At 30.3% G+C, this 18,017-nt stretch overlaps 1 protein-coding gene across 12 annotated transcripts in view; it reads right to left on the bottom strand.

The window, feature by feature from the left end:
* Positions 1 to 375: 375 nt before the first annotated feature.
* RhoGAP19D (Rho GTPase activating protein at 19D) overlaps positions 376 to 18,017 on the bottom strand; it is a 270,087-nt gene continuing 252,445 nt past the window's right edge. For 11 of the 12 annotated variants that reach the window (XM_074115154.1, XM_074115153.1, XM_074115158.1 and 8 more), the window contains 7 exons: positions 15,393 to 15,520; positions 11,323 to 11,572; positions 10,607 to 10,736; positions 9,917 to 9,999; positions 9,356 to 9,667; positions 5,825 to 6,114; positions 376 to 4,942 (listed from right to left, as the gene is read on the bottom strand). In XM_074115154.1, the coding sequence (XP_073971255.1) occupies positions 4,265 to 4,942; positions 5,825 to 6,114; positions 9,356 to 9,667; positions 9,917 to 9,999; positions 10,607 to 10,736; positions 11,323 to 11,572; positions 15,393 to 15,520 (1,871 nt within the window). In that variant the 3' untranslated portion in view covers positions 376 to 4,264. Of the gene's footprint in view, positions 4,943 to 5,824; positions 6,115 to 8,145; positions 8,211 to 9,355; positions 9,668 to 9,916; positions 10,000 to 10,606; positions 10,737 to 11,322; positions 11,573 to 15,392; positions 15,521 to 18,017 lie in introns of all 12 variants that reach the window. The other variant, XR_012454373.1, reaches the window with a different exon arrangement.

Genomic DNA, 18,017 nt, shown 5'->3' with positions numbered 1-18,017 from the left:
GTAACTTGTTATCACTACATGGTTGCCACATATGTTCAAGTCCCGATACTGAAAAATACACACAAGCAGGTTTAGTTTACCTTCCAATATGAATGCCAAATAAAGCAGCAAGCGTTCTCTATTAGAATATGTGTGAACTACAGGTTAATTTTGTTCCCAATGCCGCCAATAGGTAGTGTTGCCTTGTCCATTTCTTTGATTTTTGATTCTAAAAATTTTTTTAAATTAATTAATTTCTTTTACTTCATTTTTTATTTCTAAATTTGTTACTATTTAATAACTATTATTTTTCTGTTCTTATTACTTTTGCAAGATAATAAAATTATTAATAATAATAAAATTAGGAGAGAAAAGAGAAAAAACAAATTTTCACAATAATTTTTCTAATATTATATATTTATATAACAATAGATATTATCACTTTTATAAAATTTTCATTTACACAAATAGTGGGGTGGGGGTGGGGGAGCAATTTTCCATTTCACTCTCCACAATATTTTTTTTTTTTTTTACATAAAAATACATTATAATATAAAGTAAAGGAAAAATATATTAAATTTAGTGTAATAATAGTTTGTGTTGATTTATTTTTTAAGATATTTTACTACATAAAAGAGAAGGAATCTAAAAAGAATTAAAAAATAAAAAAACAGAACACGATTTGACTTAAATAAACAAAAAAAAATATTCTTCTCTAAACGTTATTCCTTAATCAAAAATCAAAATTTCATTTTATGAAATCTTTTTTTAGAAAAAGAAATTATAGAACTATAAAAATAATAATTAAAGAAACAGATCTCTCTTTTTAGCGAAAAAACATAATCTAATTGCACAATTTATTACAATTATTTTTCATTTATACTTAAATTTTACTTTTATTTTTTTTTAACAGATATACTTAATAAATAAATCACAGGTGATTTTTCTTTTTTTTCAATATTCTTATGTAAATAATAATACGAAATAATAAGCATTATATAAAATAATAAAAATATGCGGAAACTTAAAGATACATCGCTTTATAAGGAGACTACTTTTACTTTTTACAAGTACCATTAATAATTAATGATGATTTAACCACGATTTTTTGTTTTTTAGGTCAAGAAAGGAGATATAAGAAATTAATTTAAATGAATTTAGGTAATGGAGGAACTTTTGTACTCTTAGAATAAAAGGGAAAAAGAAAGAAGGTTATACTTAAAATAATATAATTTTGTTACAGTAAAATTGTATTCAGATTTTGGAAAATACAAAAAAAAAAAAAATATTATAAAATACGAAAGAGGTGAAAAATAGGAAATAGCTACTCACTTTATGCCCCTTCTTGTCTCAGTGAATGTGGTGGGTGGCATAGTCACCAAAAAAAAAAAAAAAAAATGGCCAGCAGAGATTGTTTGATTTAAGACGAAACTGCAGGCTAAAAATAAGGTAACTCCGGATACTCTGGAGAGAATATTGATGGCGATGAGATAGCGAGAATTGAAAAATTTAGTACAGGATAGGGGGGGAGTTATAATAAGTGTAGAATGGGGAACCGCCAATTCCTAAAGTGAAGTGTCCCTCGAATAGAAAGAAATGTTACCTAAAATTTCCAGTGCATATCATCCAGGAAATTTTTTTTTTTTTTTTTTTTCAAGAAAATTCAAGTTTCGCTAAAGCTGCCCAAGCTCAAGTACAGACACTAGGGAAAATTTTGACACGAGGTTATTCCATTTTGTAGCTTCTACATCCTTTTTAAAATATCTATGGGGGATCTCTTTTACTGTAACAATTTCAATTATAACAGTGCAAAATTTTTTTAATTTCAACATATAAAAGAAAAATTATTTTTACTTTTTCATGGATTTAAAATAAAAAATTAAATGAAAATTTCCCCCCAAAAAGTAACCATTTTTATCCTTGTTTTTCTTCCGAAGAATATTTACAAATAAATTTCTATTTACAAAAAAAAAAAAAGAAAAAGTATTTACAAACAAATAATTATTACAATAAAGGAGTAAAAATTGACATACAACAAAAAATCCATTACAATTATTATTTACTAAGCACGCCACAAAAACACTTACAAAATAATTTGGTTTTGAAATAAGAGTTCTTCTTCTTTTTTTGTCTAATATTCGAATATTTGTGTTCATGCTTTTCTTTTTTATAAAATAGAAATAGAGTTTCTGTGTGTTTGAATTTTTAATCTTAAATCAGGAATAAGTACAACTATCACAGACTAACTCTTTTCCTAACTATGGACCATTAGACACAAAATTAAATTTGTCCCCACAATTTCTTAATCATTTTTGTTTTTAAACTTTTTACATTTATATAATTATAATTATATTTAATTTTTTTCTTTTATACACACAAAAAAAAGAAAGTAATTTGTAAAATCCATGATTTTTTTATATTAAATATATATAAATATATATATTATATTAAATATATATATTTATATATATATATTATATTTGTATTATTTTTTTTTAAATTTTTAAAATAGTTTTTCATTTTATTGTTTTTTAAACGATAAAAGATCAATTCTTCAAAAACTAGATATTCAATTTCCACGAATATTTTCTTCTAAAGAATTATTTAAATTTACAACCGTTTTTCATTTTCTTTTTTTTTTTTCAAATTTAATTTTTTATAAAAAGTTATTAATTTGAGATCAATATTCATTTCTTCTTCAGTTTAGAGGAGACGTTTATGATAATATTGCAAAAGGAAAAAAGGCATGGATTATTAGAAATTGTTGCTCGGCGCAATTCCAAAAATATAGTTGAAGATTTACCACTATTTTAGGAGTGAATTTTCAATGGTGGTTGGGATGGTTGTAGCGTGTAATGGGGATAGGAGGTTTCGAGGACTGAAGTATCTATCCACTGGCTAAAGAACTAGTTAATGAGTTCTCATGGTTGATGGTGCAAAGAGATGAGCGTTAACTAGATAAAGAAGAGGTGACTGTATCTATTGCCAAAAATAACAGGTTAAGAATTGGATAGGAGGTTTCGAGGACTGAATTATTATTGGCTGAAGAGAACTAGTTAAGCGTTATCATGGTTGATGGTGCAAAGAGATGAGCGTTAACTAGATAAAGAAGAGGTGACTGTATCTATTGCCAAAAATAACAGGTTAAGGATTGGATAGGAGGTTTCAAGGACTGAATTATCATTGGCTGAAGAGAAAAAAATAACAGGTTAAGGATTGGATAGGAGGTTTCAAGGACTGAATTATCATTGGCTGAAGAGAAAAAAAATAACAGGTTAAGGATTGGATAGGAGGTTTCAAGGACTGAATTATCATTAGCTAAGGAACTAGTTAAGCGTTATCATGGTTGATGGAACAAAGAAATGAGCGTTATCTAGATGAAGACGAGACGGTATCTATTGCCAAAAATATCAGGTTAAGGATTGGAATTGGGCGCGAAAATTCAAGTTATTACAACGGATCAAACAAAAAAATTCGAATCCTTGAATAACGGATTAACCATCGGAGATCTCATATTTGACTATAATTATAAAGTCAACCAACAATTCACCAAAGAAAAAGGGGTGATTTAAATTTTTGAACTAATTTTTGTAGATTCCATGAAAAAGCAAGAGATTCATTCCAAGGTATTCCAATTGTTTGAGAAAATTATTCTTACAAAATGAATTACTCACGAAACTCTTTCTCTTACTGCAGTTAGGATCAATTCATCACCGGATGCCCATTAGTTTGTTAGATTCTTTATAAACGCTTCCTCTATAAGACGCTGTTCACTTCCTTCCCTTCATATATATTCCTTTTCTTTTTCTTTCTTCTTTAATTATAATAAATTTATGAAAATTAAATACACATATACAGACATTATTTATAATTATAAACAAAAGGACTATCATACAATTTTTATATATATTTATAATATTAAAAGGAAAAAAAACACCTAACAATAAAATGTATTATTACGAATTACATAGAGATAATTTAAAAATAAAATAAACATAAAAAAGGTAAGAGTTTTTCTGATATTTTTTTTGGGGAAAATTTTAGTTTGAGCAAGATCTTTCTTTCCTTTCATTTTTAAGTATGAATGAAACATATATTTTAATAACAGATGATTACTGTTTATAATAAAGAGGCAGTGGAATATTAATATGTCCAAAAATTATGCAATAAAAAGTTTTAAGCTTTCATAAAAAAAAAAAGACCCAAGTTTAAGTTTATTACTAGCACAAAAAAGTGGAAAATTTACAAGGTTTTATTATTATTTTTGTTTTACCTTGGGCTAAATTTAAATGTGCGATTCGAGAGGCTCAGCCGTAACTAATAAGCTTTGTGGTCTCAAGACAACCAAAACTGATGGACCCTGTCTACGCCAAGTGTCCGCCAGCAAATCTGGAGAACTAGTTCTTCTTTCGATTTTCCCACAGCTAATATCGTCCTTCTTTTGCGTCACTTCCCTTTCTTTATTGTCCAGCCAATAATAATTTGTCTTATCAAAATCTTTTGTACCGCCTACCGTATGACGACGTTTTATCGACCTATCAGAACCGCCGCCAGTTTTACGTTTCATTTTCTCTTTTTTATTATTAACCACCGTGGACGCTTCTAAAGCCGCACGACGTTTACTTAAATTTAAATCAGTTTTCTCAGTTTTTGTCAATGAATCCGAACGTTTCAGTCGGGATTCTATAGAGGATTCTTTTTTATTCAATGATTCAGTTCTACGTAGATGCCGGCCACCATCTTTTTTCTCGGAATCTCTCTTGTTCAACGATTCTGAACGTTTTAATTTCACTGCCCCACTACTAGCCGATAACAGGCAACAATTCTCCTTTTCATCATCTTTCTCCACTTCCTCTTTTTCAACCGCTTCCTCTTTTTTGTCTTTCTTCTTGTCGCACTCAGCCACTACTGGTGGGCTAGTTTTTGGCTGACATAGTCCAGGTACCACCTCCAGCACCTTAAACTAAAATAAACATTTCATTATTATTATTTTTAAATAAAAAAAACTCTTACCCCAATTTGGGTAATGAATTTTTACTGAGAAAATAATAGAAATAAAAGTTTCATATCTACTCACAAAGAAAATGGAAGAAACAGTTTTCGAGGGAGGAAATGAAAAATATCCACTTGATAAAATGGTATTTGGTGGCTGACAGAATTTAACCAAAAGCTTCTTTACCTGATTCCTTTGTGATACCTCAATATCAAATTTGCACTTTATATTCAAATTTCCGATTGTATGCACTTTAGAGAGAAGGCTCGAATATCCACAACCCCTAATTGTAGCTAAAAATCACTTTTCTCAAAAATCAGGGTTTTTAAAGTGAAAATTGTACCTTTTTATAACAGAGTAATTTTAAAAAGAGATTAGCTGGCATTACTTCTCACCAAGATTTGAGGAACTTGAATTCTAAAAGAAAGATCAATTTTCTTTATTTCCAATGAAAATTCCAAGCAAAGAATTTACCTCTAGGCTTTCGCCATACAGCCAGCATCGTCTAGGTGCTTATCATTAGAATATCACTCTCTCCATTCTTACTTATAAATACATTCGCTTCATTCATTCTTCCCTCCACTTTATACAAATATTTACATTAACTACAGCTAATGGATGGATCAGTACTCTATATTCCTGCCATCCTTATAGCTTAACCTAAATTGAAATCACCGTAATCCTTCTCTAATCATTTTCTTCCATTCATTCTAATCGGCTGTAACTTTTAAATACATTCATATTTCATAGCTAGCTCTGCTATAGATTTAAGCACATAGATGTTGTTGGAGAATATTATGTCTTCATAGCGAAATGGTGCATCTAAATACCTGTATATGTCGTCAAACATACCTCTAGGTTGGGCGAGGTGAAACTCCTATGTAATGAGGGGTCCCTGAATGACAGGCTAAGATCCAGCGTATTATCTGCTGCGGTCGATGTTGTTGTCGTGGTTGAAGAATTTGCTGCGGTTGTTGATGGAATAGTGGTGGTGGTGGTGGTAGCAGCGTTTGAATCGTCTTCACATGCGGACGTTGTTGTCTCTGTAACGTGTCTCGACACAGGAGACAGCAGGCCTAGCGACTTCATCTTGGCATCAAACGTCAAAGTTAGACTGGACACAAGGTCGCCCCCACCCACACCTGCAAAGAAAAAAAAAAAAATGAATTCTAATAAAAAGTCAATTGACGAATTTAAAATTTACACCTTAACTGCGTTACAATCTTTCGGAAAGGGAATATGTCTCAATAGGCGATGATTTTTCCTGAAATATGACTATATCGACAGGGGTCATTTTCTAATAAAAAATAATAATAATTATAATATCAAAAATGGAAAAATTCATTCAATATAATAATAAAATGGTGATATTTTAATATCGAACCGGGAATGGCAGCAAGATATTTATTTAAACTTCATTAATTATATAAAGGGCAAAACTGCAAATTATAATTAACTGAATAATTAATACTTAATACATTTTTCCGCCCATTTATAATTTTTAGATCCTTGAGCGTTACGGACTAGCTGACCCAGATCCTACAATAGCAGTTCTTTTGGACTTATACCTTCGCAAAAGATTTTACACGACCAAAAAAAAGGTTACAAGCCCGCTGAGACATGTAACGCAGATACCTAAACGATGTACTAAATAAACACGAGTCGCAGTTAACGTGATAAGGATAAAATTATTAATGTTAATTGATAAGACGTTCTAAAAGCGCTTTTATCAATTTTAATTACGATTAAATTTGAGATTCTATTTCAATTATTTTTGAGAACTAGTATAATAAGCGAAATAAAAATAAAGGTTAGGAAGTTTTTAGTGTTCCTAAGTAACAAAAAAGCAAGGTTTAATGAAATTAAAATTTTAAAAAATAAAACACACAATAAATATATATAACAAAAATCTAAATCAATATTATATCATACGGAACAGCCCAATACCAGATCCATAGGTTGTTCAAAAAGAAATTTTTAAAGACAACAATTCTAGGTCAACATATTAATTGAACAATTAATATGGGAATAGTTACTTAAAATTCAGCAACCTCTCCCAATTAATTTGAAAGACATAAATGATTCAAATAAGAATTTCTGGAGGAGAACAGTTTCAATTAATGAGACTCTTCCAATTGACGAGGTTTTGATCGATAAGGAATAGTTGGGATTAAACAGTGAGGACCGATCAAAATTAATTAGGCTTCCCGTTTCAGCGATATTTAATTATTGAAATTACTTTTATTGTTAAACCCTTTCTTCGAACCTCAAAATATATTTCCGTTTTAAAAATGGATATCAAAAATTTGAAACGAAAGCAATACTTTCCATCAAATAAGATAGAATAAAAAGGTCATGGACATGAGGCTCTTTTTTTTTTTTTTTGCAGGAATTATCTTGTTAGACCACTGGCGTTTACTGAGGCGGAACTCTTCTATTACTGGAATAGAGGAATCAATTTCTGTCCAGATAGTCGCCAGTACGCGATATGAGACCTTTGGCGCTAGGAGATAAAGTCATCTGATGGAAATACCCTGAACTTCACAAAAAGGTTTCTTCAGAAGTAGGTACAATTTCACTGCCTCTTTTGGGGCAATGCCTGGGGACAGGGGAGAGGACTCGTCCGATGCACTAATCTAAATCTAAAAATAAGAAACTACAGAACTATAAGAACTTCATTTTTTTTTTTTAAAAAAAAAAAAAAAAGGTTCCTGTAAAGAAATAATACAACTGACAAAATAATAAAACAAAATTTGAGGTATAACTAAAAGGAACATTAACAAATATAAATGGGAAGCGTAAAATTAATAAAGCTAAAAACAATAAAAGAAAGTCAAAAATTACTATTACATAAATTAAATAAAAAATGCGAAAATATTGTGGCGTTTGGTCCACTAACTATATTTATTGTTAACAGTTAATTGGCAGACGAAGGTATCTTTATGTTTTACCAAAAAAGAGATAAGGTAAGTGAAAGAGATAAATGTAAATGATCGAATGTGCGCAGGTCTGGTAGAAAGGCTGCTTGACACAATGTAATCGCCATCACAACACAACACATTAAAAAAAAATTAAAAAATTAAAAATAAAACACTAAGTGTTATTTTCTGTTTTTAATTTACTTTACTTTTTTTTTGTAATTTAAATTTCATGGGTTTTTGGATTAGTTCTACCTGTACTTATCATTGTTGGAGCCTCCAAGGAGGTATCCGGCATCTAATGTCCATTCTTCTCATTTCTATAAATTATTATTGAATATGATGTCTATTATACTCGTAATAAATTTCTTATTTAGTTTTGCTTATATTTCAAGAAATACACTTACAGCATCTTTGAACAACGTATTTTCTCAGATAAATTTAAAACCTACTTCCTTTTAAAAAAAGAAAAACGAAATCTGATCACTAATATAAAAAATTACGACTTCTAAATTCCGGAATTAAAACATCAATACCCCCCGCCAATGTTGTGTAAGTCTAAGATTAAATGAAATCTTTTGAAATGGCAATACATTCTGGAAAAAGCACAGATCCAAAAACTAGGGCTATAGCACCATTTAATGGTATAGATACTTTGCAATATGTACCCTCAAATGGAACCTAAGAGGAGAGCTTAAGTTCACACCTTCCTGGGAACACTTAAGTATTTTAGATTAAATAAAACTATTTTCCGAAAAAATTGGTAAAATTTTCATCAAATTTAGAATTTTACTTATTTAAATTTCAGTTAATATTATGAAGGTGAAGAGGTTGCGTATTACCCTAAAGAAGTACTTTAAAGAGAAGTCTGCCTTAAACACTTTTCATGAATTTTCTTAGACAAATGATTCAAATAAAAGATCTAAACTTACAAGAAAATCGTTGGTGCCGATTTCATGTGACATCCAAATAATATGGAAATAGATTATTGGGAAAAGCAATTTTTTTTTTAAAGAGTTTAGGTAAAGAACTCCCGTCCGAGAGATTTTAATCTTAGTAGGGTATCATGATAATCATTCAAGGCCCTCAAAACATTTATTTCGCCATGAAAACTCGAAATTTTGCAAATTTGACTAGATCTCAATTCTTAAAATTTCAGAAACGAAATGCTCAAATGGTAACAAATGGAAAATGTCAAACCAAATGGTCATAATTTGAAAAGAATATCATGATAATTTCAAAACACAGAAGAAAATAAACCCAGCGCCTAACAACGTTATTAAGTAATAGTTAAAATTATCTGAGAAAAGCTGGCATTAGCATTCGAAAAAGAGCTTTTATCTTATTTTGAAGAATAATGATTTATCTTGATTTCACTCTTTGTGAACCATTTCAGTATATTAATAAATATAAAATGATCTTTTTACTACTAAGAACAGTAAAATTAACAAAAAATAATACTTACTGTCAAAATTATTATTATTATTATTGTTATTGTTGTTGTTATTGTTAGTGTGTAGGTGGTGGTGCGAAGCGGCTAAGTTGATATGATCGGACAGTGAGTCTAGTGAGCCAGACTTCACGACTCGTTTATGAAGTAAACTATTGTTGGCGGCCGGATGTAGTCTATGTGTCTGCAGAAGATCTGGATCTTCGCTGCAACTCAATTGGTTGCCTATACCGCTTCCAGGGCAAGTGATCTGTCTCCATTTGGCTAAAGGAGATGAACCTTCTGATCTCTTCCTTTCCTCTACACCAGCTATCTTACTTGATATAGCTATAAATGGAAACATTACTTAAATAAATGAAAGATAACTTTTTTTAAAAGCCTTAAGTAAAGATTTTCATCCATTATAAGCTTAATTCACAACATTTAAAAAATTTAAATTCGAACTATATTTCTGTTAAACTATTACAACGCATAAAATCAATGTTGCTATCCAGCACTATGAACCTAACTACATTTTCAAAAGTAAAATTTAATTAAACTTCTATTTCGACTCAGAAATTGAAATTCACAACGTACCTGTCGGAGCTGTCGGTTTGATCCAGTCTTTTGGATTTACTTTTTTGTCTCTTTGTAACATTGCTTTAGTTTCTAATTCAAATCTGAAACGACAAATTTTAAACAACAAATATTAGTTTTTGCAAATAAAGAAATAAAATCAAGAGCCCTTAACTTTCTTACAATTGTAGAATATTGTTCATATTTTTTTGTGAAAGATACATTAATCTTTCTCCTCTTAAAACAAATGAACTTATTTTAGTGATAATTTCACTCACAAATCAAGTGGTAATCAAATAATAAACAATACCAATAAAAGTTAAATCTACACATACTACAAGTATAACGCACTGGTTAAGTTACTAGCCCAGTAGGTTACGAATTGCGAGGTTATGACTATATCAGCTGTAATAACTGAACATTTAATTGTAAACATTTTTAATGAATAATTATAATGGAACACTCACATGACTTTTTCTTACCTAATTTATATAAATAAGTTTTCTAATAATATAAAATCAAAATATTTTAAAACTTCTATGTTTTTTAACTGAAGATGGCATTTAGAAGATACCGAAACTTATCTTAAACAATAATTCAATCCAAATACACTTCATAATAACTGAGTCTTAACATTCAAAATTGGTAGAAGAAATTAACCAGAATTGGTGGTATCACGGTTGACAATAGAAATTCTTATATGTAGCTCACCTTCGTATCCTTTCTTGGGTAGTCTCAGATAATCCTGTGTAGGTAATAATAGTTCCTTCCTCTGTTGTGGGTTGTTTAGTTAACATTGGACTCAGATTTGGTTTATCTTCTAATTTTTCTTCAACTTTTTCTGAAAATAAAATGAGTTTATTTTTTATATTAAAAAAAGGGTTACTGCAAACGCCCGGAAGGTGTTTTTGCATTACTTTTTGGGTTATTAAATTAAATTAGAAAACTCCTTTCTATTCTGATAAGGTCTCTGTAATGCTATCTTCTGAGCTTACAGGGAATAATTTGAACTTTATGAAATACAGTTAAACTAATTTAAAATTAGTCAACTACAATACCAAGAATCTATTAAATAATTAAAAGAAGGCATTTCAAGCTAATAAGGTTACTTAAAAATCAGAAGAGCTCATATTGCCTTTAAAAAAAACTACAATCGATATGAGCCATTTATAAAAAGTTCTGAATTGGGCAAACCGCTAACTAGAGAAAAGTAACTTCTTTGCCTTTAAATCTGGATTACAAAGTAAACAATTTCCCTTTTAATTTCACCAACCATCGAGAAATTAAAACGATGTCTTGGAGACCAGTGCCACCGGAGCACGGTGAGCAGTGATATCCCCATTACTCTTTACAGTTTGTTCGTGAAAATAAAAACTTCATTAGAAACAATATGCCTAAATGTAGGTATAAAAAAAAATGAATCAAACCTTCTTGACTAAGTGATGATTGCAGAAGACTGCCAGAGAAGATGACCGAATCTCTGACTCCAGTAGCTATTGCACCCGCAACAGATTTATCATCGCCGCCACTGCCTCCACTTCCAGTTGAAGCGATATTTGTCGTAGACGAAACAATTTCCGGTTCACTAGAACCTCCACTCACTAACATACTACTACTTCCACTACCTCCGCTGCCCCCACTTGACTTCCTGCCATCTCTCACCCTTTCACCTGTTCTCTGTAACATGAGTATTTTGTTTTAAATATACTAGAATTTGTAAACATTGGAAATAACATTGGAATAATAAGTAATTAGCAAACAGTTCAATATCTTTAAAACTCCCTCAGCATGGAGGACAGTTCTTTATTTTATAAATTGCCCCCTTAATTTTCTTTTTTTCTAAACAATATTTTTTAAAAGTCAAGTGAAATTTTATATTAAAACTACTGATTAAAAACTAAATTATAAATATAACCACATCGTAAAATAAGAGGAATAACTGCAATCCTTAACTACAGACAAATACTTATCATCCATAATTAGTCATGCTCTATATTTGCCTAGGTTTTTTTTTTTAAAATTACATGCAAATTACAAAATGGCAAAAATATACCTGAAATTTGATCAGAGACAAAAAAATTATTACGAGGACAAACTCAAATTCTTCTATCTGTCATTCTAGCAATGTATTACTTCAAAAAATAAATAAATACAATTTTATAAGTTTTACATAGATAGTATTGGCCGTCCGAAAAGAAGCATTACCGGATCTAAGAATTCTAGGGATATTAAAGGATCAAGTTTGGCTGAATGCTTAAACCTGGAGCAATACAAGCAGTCAAATTCAATGCAAAATGCATTGTAGTACCAAAGCTTCCCAATTGAAAGAGGACTGAGGCAAATTATCCTCTGTTGCCTGTAATACTTTCTGGAAAAAAACTGAGTATAAAACCCGAAGGAACCACATTTAACCGTTATAATCCAGCAAGTAGCATGCGCAGACGATAAAATGGTAACTAAAAGAAGGCTAACTTCAGATTTTGAATTAAAACCTCTCCAATGCGACTGTGGTTTACATAGCTAGGATTCGTTGGTTAATCAGCGACATTAGCGAGAATATAAAGGCTAGGATTGAAGAAGGCTTTACTGAAATACCTCTGCTTTAAGAATATGTCGCGAACAGTGAAACTTATTATCTACAAGATGGTAGTTAGGCAGGTGTTTCTTTTACTTCACCGAACCTTGGTAAGAAAAATATACGGACTACTTAGGAACTAAAAATGGAAAATTCGATTCAACAAGTAAAAAGACTGAATGGAGATTTTGAATAAACTCTGATGTGATATCCCAATTGCAAGTCATAAACCCTAACTGTGAGAGCCTGTTATCCCTCTCTATTAGGCCACAACACTATAATCGCTCAGCAAAGATCAACCTCCATATCGTCCAGCCATCTTTACTGTGTACAACCCCTAAGACTAATTCCTACCGTTCTCTCAATACATCACCTTTCTAGGTAACCCAGTGATGGGCAAAGTACGGCCCGCGAAAGTATTTAATCCGGCCCGCCGAGGGTCCATCGACATGGATAGTATATGGCCCGCTATAATTACGTTTTGACGGTCGAGAAGTATAAAGTAGATTCTACTTAGTAGAATAATAGATGCATAACCTATAGGTGAAGCTAAACTAGCCGCGTAGTTACACAAGTGTGTAATGCTGTAATGTTTTTATAATATTATAATTAAAAGCTTTAACACAAAATGCATTTTTTCTATAATTCTGGCCCTCCTCTAGAATTTCTTAAACTTTGTGGCCCCCCATTAAAAAAGTTTGCCCACCAACTGAGGTAACCTATCAAGAGACAATGTCGGTCTCCTGTAAGCTTAAAGTTTTTCTATTCGAACTTATTGCCTCTTACTTATACTCTGAGGAACTCGAGACAACCCATGGGACATCAATTAAGAAAAAGCAATTTGAGCAAGGAAGGGAAGGTATAATGTAACAAAACTACCAAATTCTGAGTTATTCTACTCAGCAATTACATTTATACGTATATATGCAGGTTATGCAGGTTTTCGCTTATTGGAGAGGTGTCCCCCACAAAAATTATACAATTATTTTGCGAATTAAAACTATTTAAAGATCCAAATTTACAAATCAAATAAATATCAAATGACTTAAACAATTCATCTTAAGGGGAATGCCAACTGATAAAATCAAGCAATCTGTTGAAACAAAAACAATTAAATAAGAAAAATCAGAGATTTATTTGAAAAGAATTTTAAAAAAGTAGTAATTCAATGTTTAGATTATTTGAGGTTTATGGAAGACTCGACTGTAGTGGAAAACAAAAGGAAATACAAACTGATTACTAGTAAGATTTCCTTCGAAAACTAATTTAAGAGAAAAACTATACAAATACATAAAAAAATAAAACAATAACAAAAAAAATGTCAGTGAATACATAAAATTATAATAATAATAAATGACAGAGAATACATAAAATTATAATAATAATAAATGACAGTGAATAATCCAAAGTTAAATAAGTTAAGAAAGAAAAGTGCGATACTTGGGCGTATTGCAATGACGTTGGATGTCTTCTTACTGATAAGACGTGGTGGCAACAGCTTGCCTTGAAATGTAAAACTCGAACCGTATCATTTATTTGTTATAAGTTACAATAAATGACAACTGCGTACGATTTAGCATGTATAAACACACTTTTATTTAGCAAAATACATAGAGGTAGTAATTAAGGAACATAAAGAAATTACTCGTTTAAAATAGGTCTTGAGAGAACAATGAAGAATGGCACCCCGCTGTGTGTCGAAATTCCAACATTGTGCAACTCAAATCGTCTTAGTAAGAGTTTGAAAATCTCATGCAAATATGATTGTATCTGGTCCGTCTCTAGGAACGAGTGTTCAGAAATGTTTTTGAACAGCAATTTCAATCATCCAAAAATTAATAACCTGGACGTATCCAGAAACGTGCATGTAATGTAATTACAGATAATTATTGGCACAATAAATGGGGACAAAGCTTCACCGATAAGAAGGTGTTCTACAATTTCTTAAAGTGTAGCGAGCAATTCATTCGTGGCTAGCCTATTCTCGAAATCCTAGATCAGCTTGCATAAGCTGTGAAAGAAGAATGGGTTTTACTACACGATTACGTCTAAGCTGGCCAAATGCATAAAAAAGGCGATGAGAAGCTCCTTATAAAAGGAAAATATTTTTAGAAAAAAATAAAATTTAATTTTGCCTTCAATTATGAAATTAAGTTCTCTATTTATTTATGTTAAGGAAATTCATGAGAAACATATTTGATTGATATTCAAAGTGAAATGATCTTTTATGATTACAAAATATTTATTCATAATATTAATTCCCGAACAAATTAAGAGGAGATCAATTTGTGATTAGATTAGATTCCAGAGGAATGGCCAACGCCACTGCGTCTCAGAGGGTCTACTAGGCTAGAGCACTCTAATTCAGTCGTCTTTTTAAGTAGACTAAGGAGAGTCTGATAGGAGGACTAAGTATGAAGGCGTGGATTTTGTCCGTCACCGAAGAGCCGGAATTATGAGCCAAATCAGCTCTTTAAACTGGAACACACAATTGCAATGCTTTTAATTTGTTAGTATGGAATATACATTAGATAGAATGAACGCATAAAACCGTACGACGGGCAAAAAACTGAGAAATAGGTTAGTTAAAGGTACAAGTGCTACTTCTAGGTCATGCAATAGCCCTTATTTGTGCGCTTCCGGACCCATTGACCTTAGGACTATCCTATCACCCTTATAGTTTAAGATAAATGCTTAATACCGAAGTAATCAACTCATTGGGAAATACAATAAAGTTATTAGATTTGCAAAATAATTCAGAAAGATAGGTGATGTACAATATGAAGATTGCAATGGAAAGAAATTTTAAAGTGGAAAATAATTGGGTGAAAAATAAATAAATAAATAAACCCCTCTCCAAAAAAATAAAATAAAAATAAATAATAAAGACACACAAAATAAAGCAGAAAAAGCGAAACTTACCTCCAACTGAACGATTTCATCGCCAGACGAGGCCACTTGTTTCCTGGATTTCGTCTTTAACATCTTACGATTAGCCGCCGTTATTATCGACGACACAATGTCCCTTCTGGAAACTTCTCCTTTCATCCCTATGTCCAGATGAGAGCGAGAGGAGGAGTACGGTTCCGCAGACACAATTAGAAAAATAAAAAAAAAAAATAAAAAAATAACATAAAAAACATGCAGCTCATTTCTTTATATAAAATAAAAAAATGAAATAATAAATTTTGAAACAAACAAAATAATAAATAAGACAAAAATAAATAAATAAATAAAAAATCATAAATAAATCTATAAAACTGAAGAGACTAACAAGGCAATTTGGTAATTCTTGGAGCTTTATTAAAATCAAAGAACTCCATTTTTCAAAAAGAGGAGTTTCATATTTTCTTTGTCCATTCCTCAGAATTTACTTTATTTTTATTAATTTTTTTTTTTTTTAAATTTTTTGAGTAATTCTAACATTACTTTGGTGAAAAAAGATTATAAAGAAACATAAATTAGTATCTAAAAGTTATGGCGTGATTTCTGTAACGACACGATATTACAGAATCAGTGAGTTTACTAATTTTCAGCAGCATCATAAAAATAAAACAAACAAATAAACAAAACGTCTCGACGTTTTGGTGCCTCTGTTTCAAACTCAACCGTGAAAGTGATTTGTGTTTGATTAAAAATAATTACTTATACTAAACAACTAACTATAAAAAATGTACAACACACAAAAGTGATCAGTGCAAGATAGCTAAGTTTACCTAACACTTAAAACTTATTTGGAAAATGACGTTTTCGGTTTTGACCTGGAGAACTAGATAGATAAACTTAAATTTCGAAAAGATTTTAAATTTTAACTCTCACCGGAAATGCCTTTATTTGAGGTACTCTCTTGAGTACGAAAAAGTGGTCTTTAAAAATAGTTTATATTCAGTATTTTACTCTAAAAAAAAAAAAAAAAGGGTAGTTATCTTCAAATTGAACATTCTGTTTAAGTGCCATCAGTAAAACCACCAAAATCAATCAACCAGAAGTGCTAATCGAAAACTGAATGGGTTTTTTTATGTTTTCTCGGAAACAATCCTAAAGATTTTCTGTTTCATATATAAATATTTATGATTATTGCTAGATATTTTTACTAATAAATCTATAACATCTAAGATTTTGAGGAGAACGTGACATCTCGGATCCATACCATAAAAAAGCAACCATTTTAGAATTCCACACTTAATTTATTCCTTTTCTTTTTTAAAATTCACTTCCAAAGAGAAGAAACCCTATCATCTTCCTCTACCGACACAATACGACCTCCGAGAAATCAATCAGAAAAAAAAAGTGTTACAAAAGAAGCTACACAAATTCAATAAGATTTCTTTCTTTTTAACGCACCCAAGATTTCCAAAAAAATATGCCCTTTAATTATTTTTATTTTTTTAATTCTAAATTAAACATAAATCTTTTTCTCAAATGCACATATAATACATCAAAAATGCACATGCATATGGAATGAATTTATTCCCCTAATTTATTACATTTTGTTATTCCAAAATAAAATGAGTGAAATCATATTTTTTATTTTATTTGAATATCTTATTTTTAAAAAATAAAATGAGACATATCCATCAATCCATAGCACTCTTCTAAAAAATTAAAATTAAATATAAAATATTTCGATAGTGCAGACATAAAACATTAATTATGTGCGTAATAACTTAAAATATTAACATTATCCCATAATATTTCTTATTTATACCATAATAACAGATATTAAAAATAAATAAATAAATATAATAATACAATACCATCATAATCATCAGTAAAAAAACGACTATTTCCATCATCATTCCAACAGCACATGCATACTTCATTATATGTTAATTTGAGTAAAAATTAAAAAAAATAATTTGTGTTGTGTTTTTAAACAACCAAAATGCCTTAAAATAATATTTATTAAAATAAAACTAATAGTAATAATTAATTAAACATTTTTTTTAAAAAATTCAACCTATGATTTAAAAAATGTATTAATTTTAAATGATAATAATAAGAAAACAGAAACTATCGAGTTGTTGGTCAAATGAATCTAATAACACTTTCTTCTTTTTAAAGCATTTTTACATCTGTTTTGCTTTTTTTGAGTGGGGAAAACAGTGGTATAAAAGATGTGGCAAACTAACTATGAAGAAGCTGGCTAAAATTCTTATCAATATTCACTTGGGAAAAAAAACAAAAAACAAAAGCTCTCATCTCGTGGAAGTGTAGTCATCTGGAAGAATGTGAATGGAATTGAGATACCTGCTAAATGAACAGGCATTTCATATCAAATAGTTGTCAGTAGCAAATAAAAAATATGATTTAAGATGAAAGATAACTACTAGGAATGAGCTCCTTAGTTGATGACCAACATCCGGGACAATATAACCCACAGAGCGGCCATTTTTGCCTTGTAGAGCAATTAAATACTAAAGAAAACACTTTTTTTTCAGATTAGAATTAGATTTCTGCAGAATGTGCCAATTTGCCAGGGTACTTCAATACACAAATCAAATTAGAAAAAGCGTAGAAGCTGAGAAAAATTTTTTTGGCCATGGT

Source organism: Rhodnius prolixus, unplaced genomic scaffold (genome assembly GCF_049639745.1).
Source record: "Rhodnius prolixus isolate KJV_2025 unplaced genomic scaffold, Rpr scaffold_7, whole genome shotgun sequence".
In the NCBI taxonomy this organism is placed as follows: Eukaryota; Metazoa; Arthropoda; class Insecta; order Hemiptera; family Reduviidae; genus Rhodnius; species Rhodnius prolixus.
The sequence above is the reverse complement of the archived record's forward strand: the minus strand, read 5'-3'. Positions and strand labels throughout refer to the sequence as shown.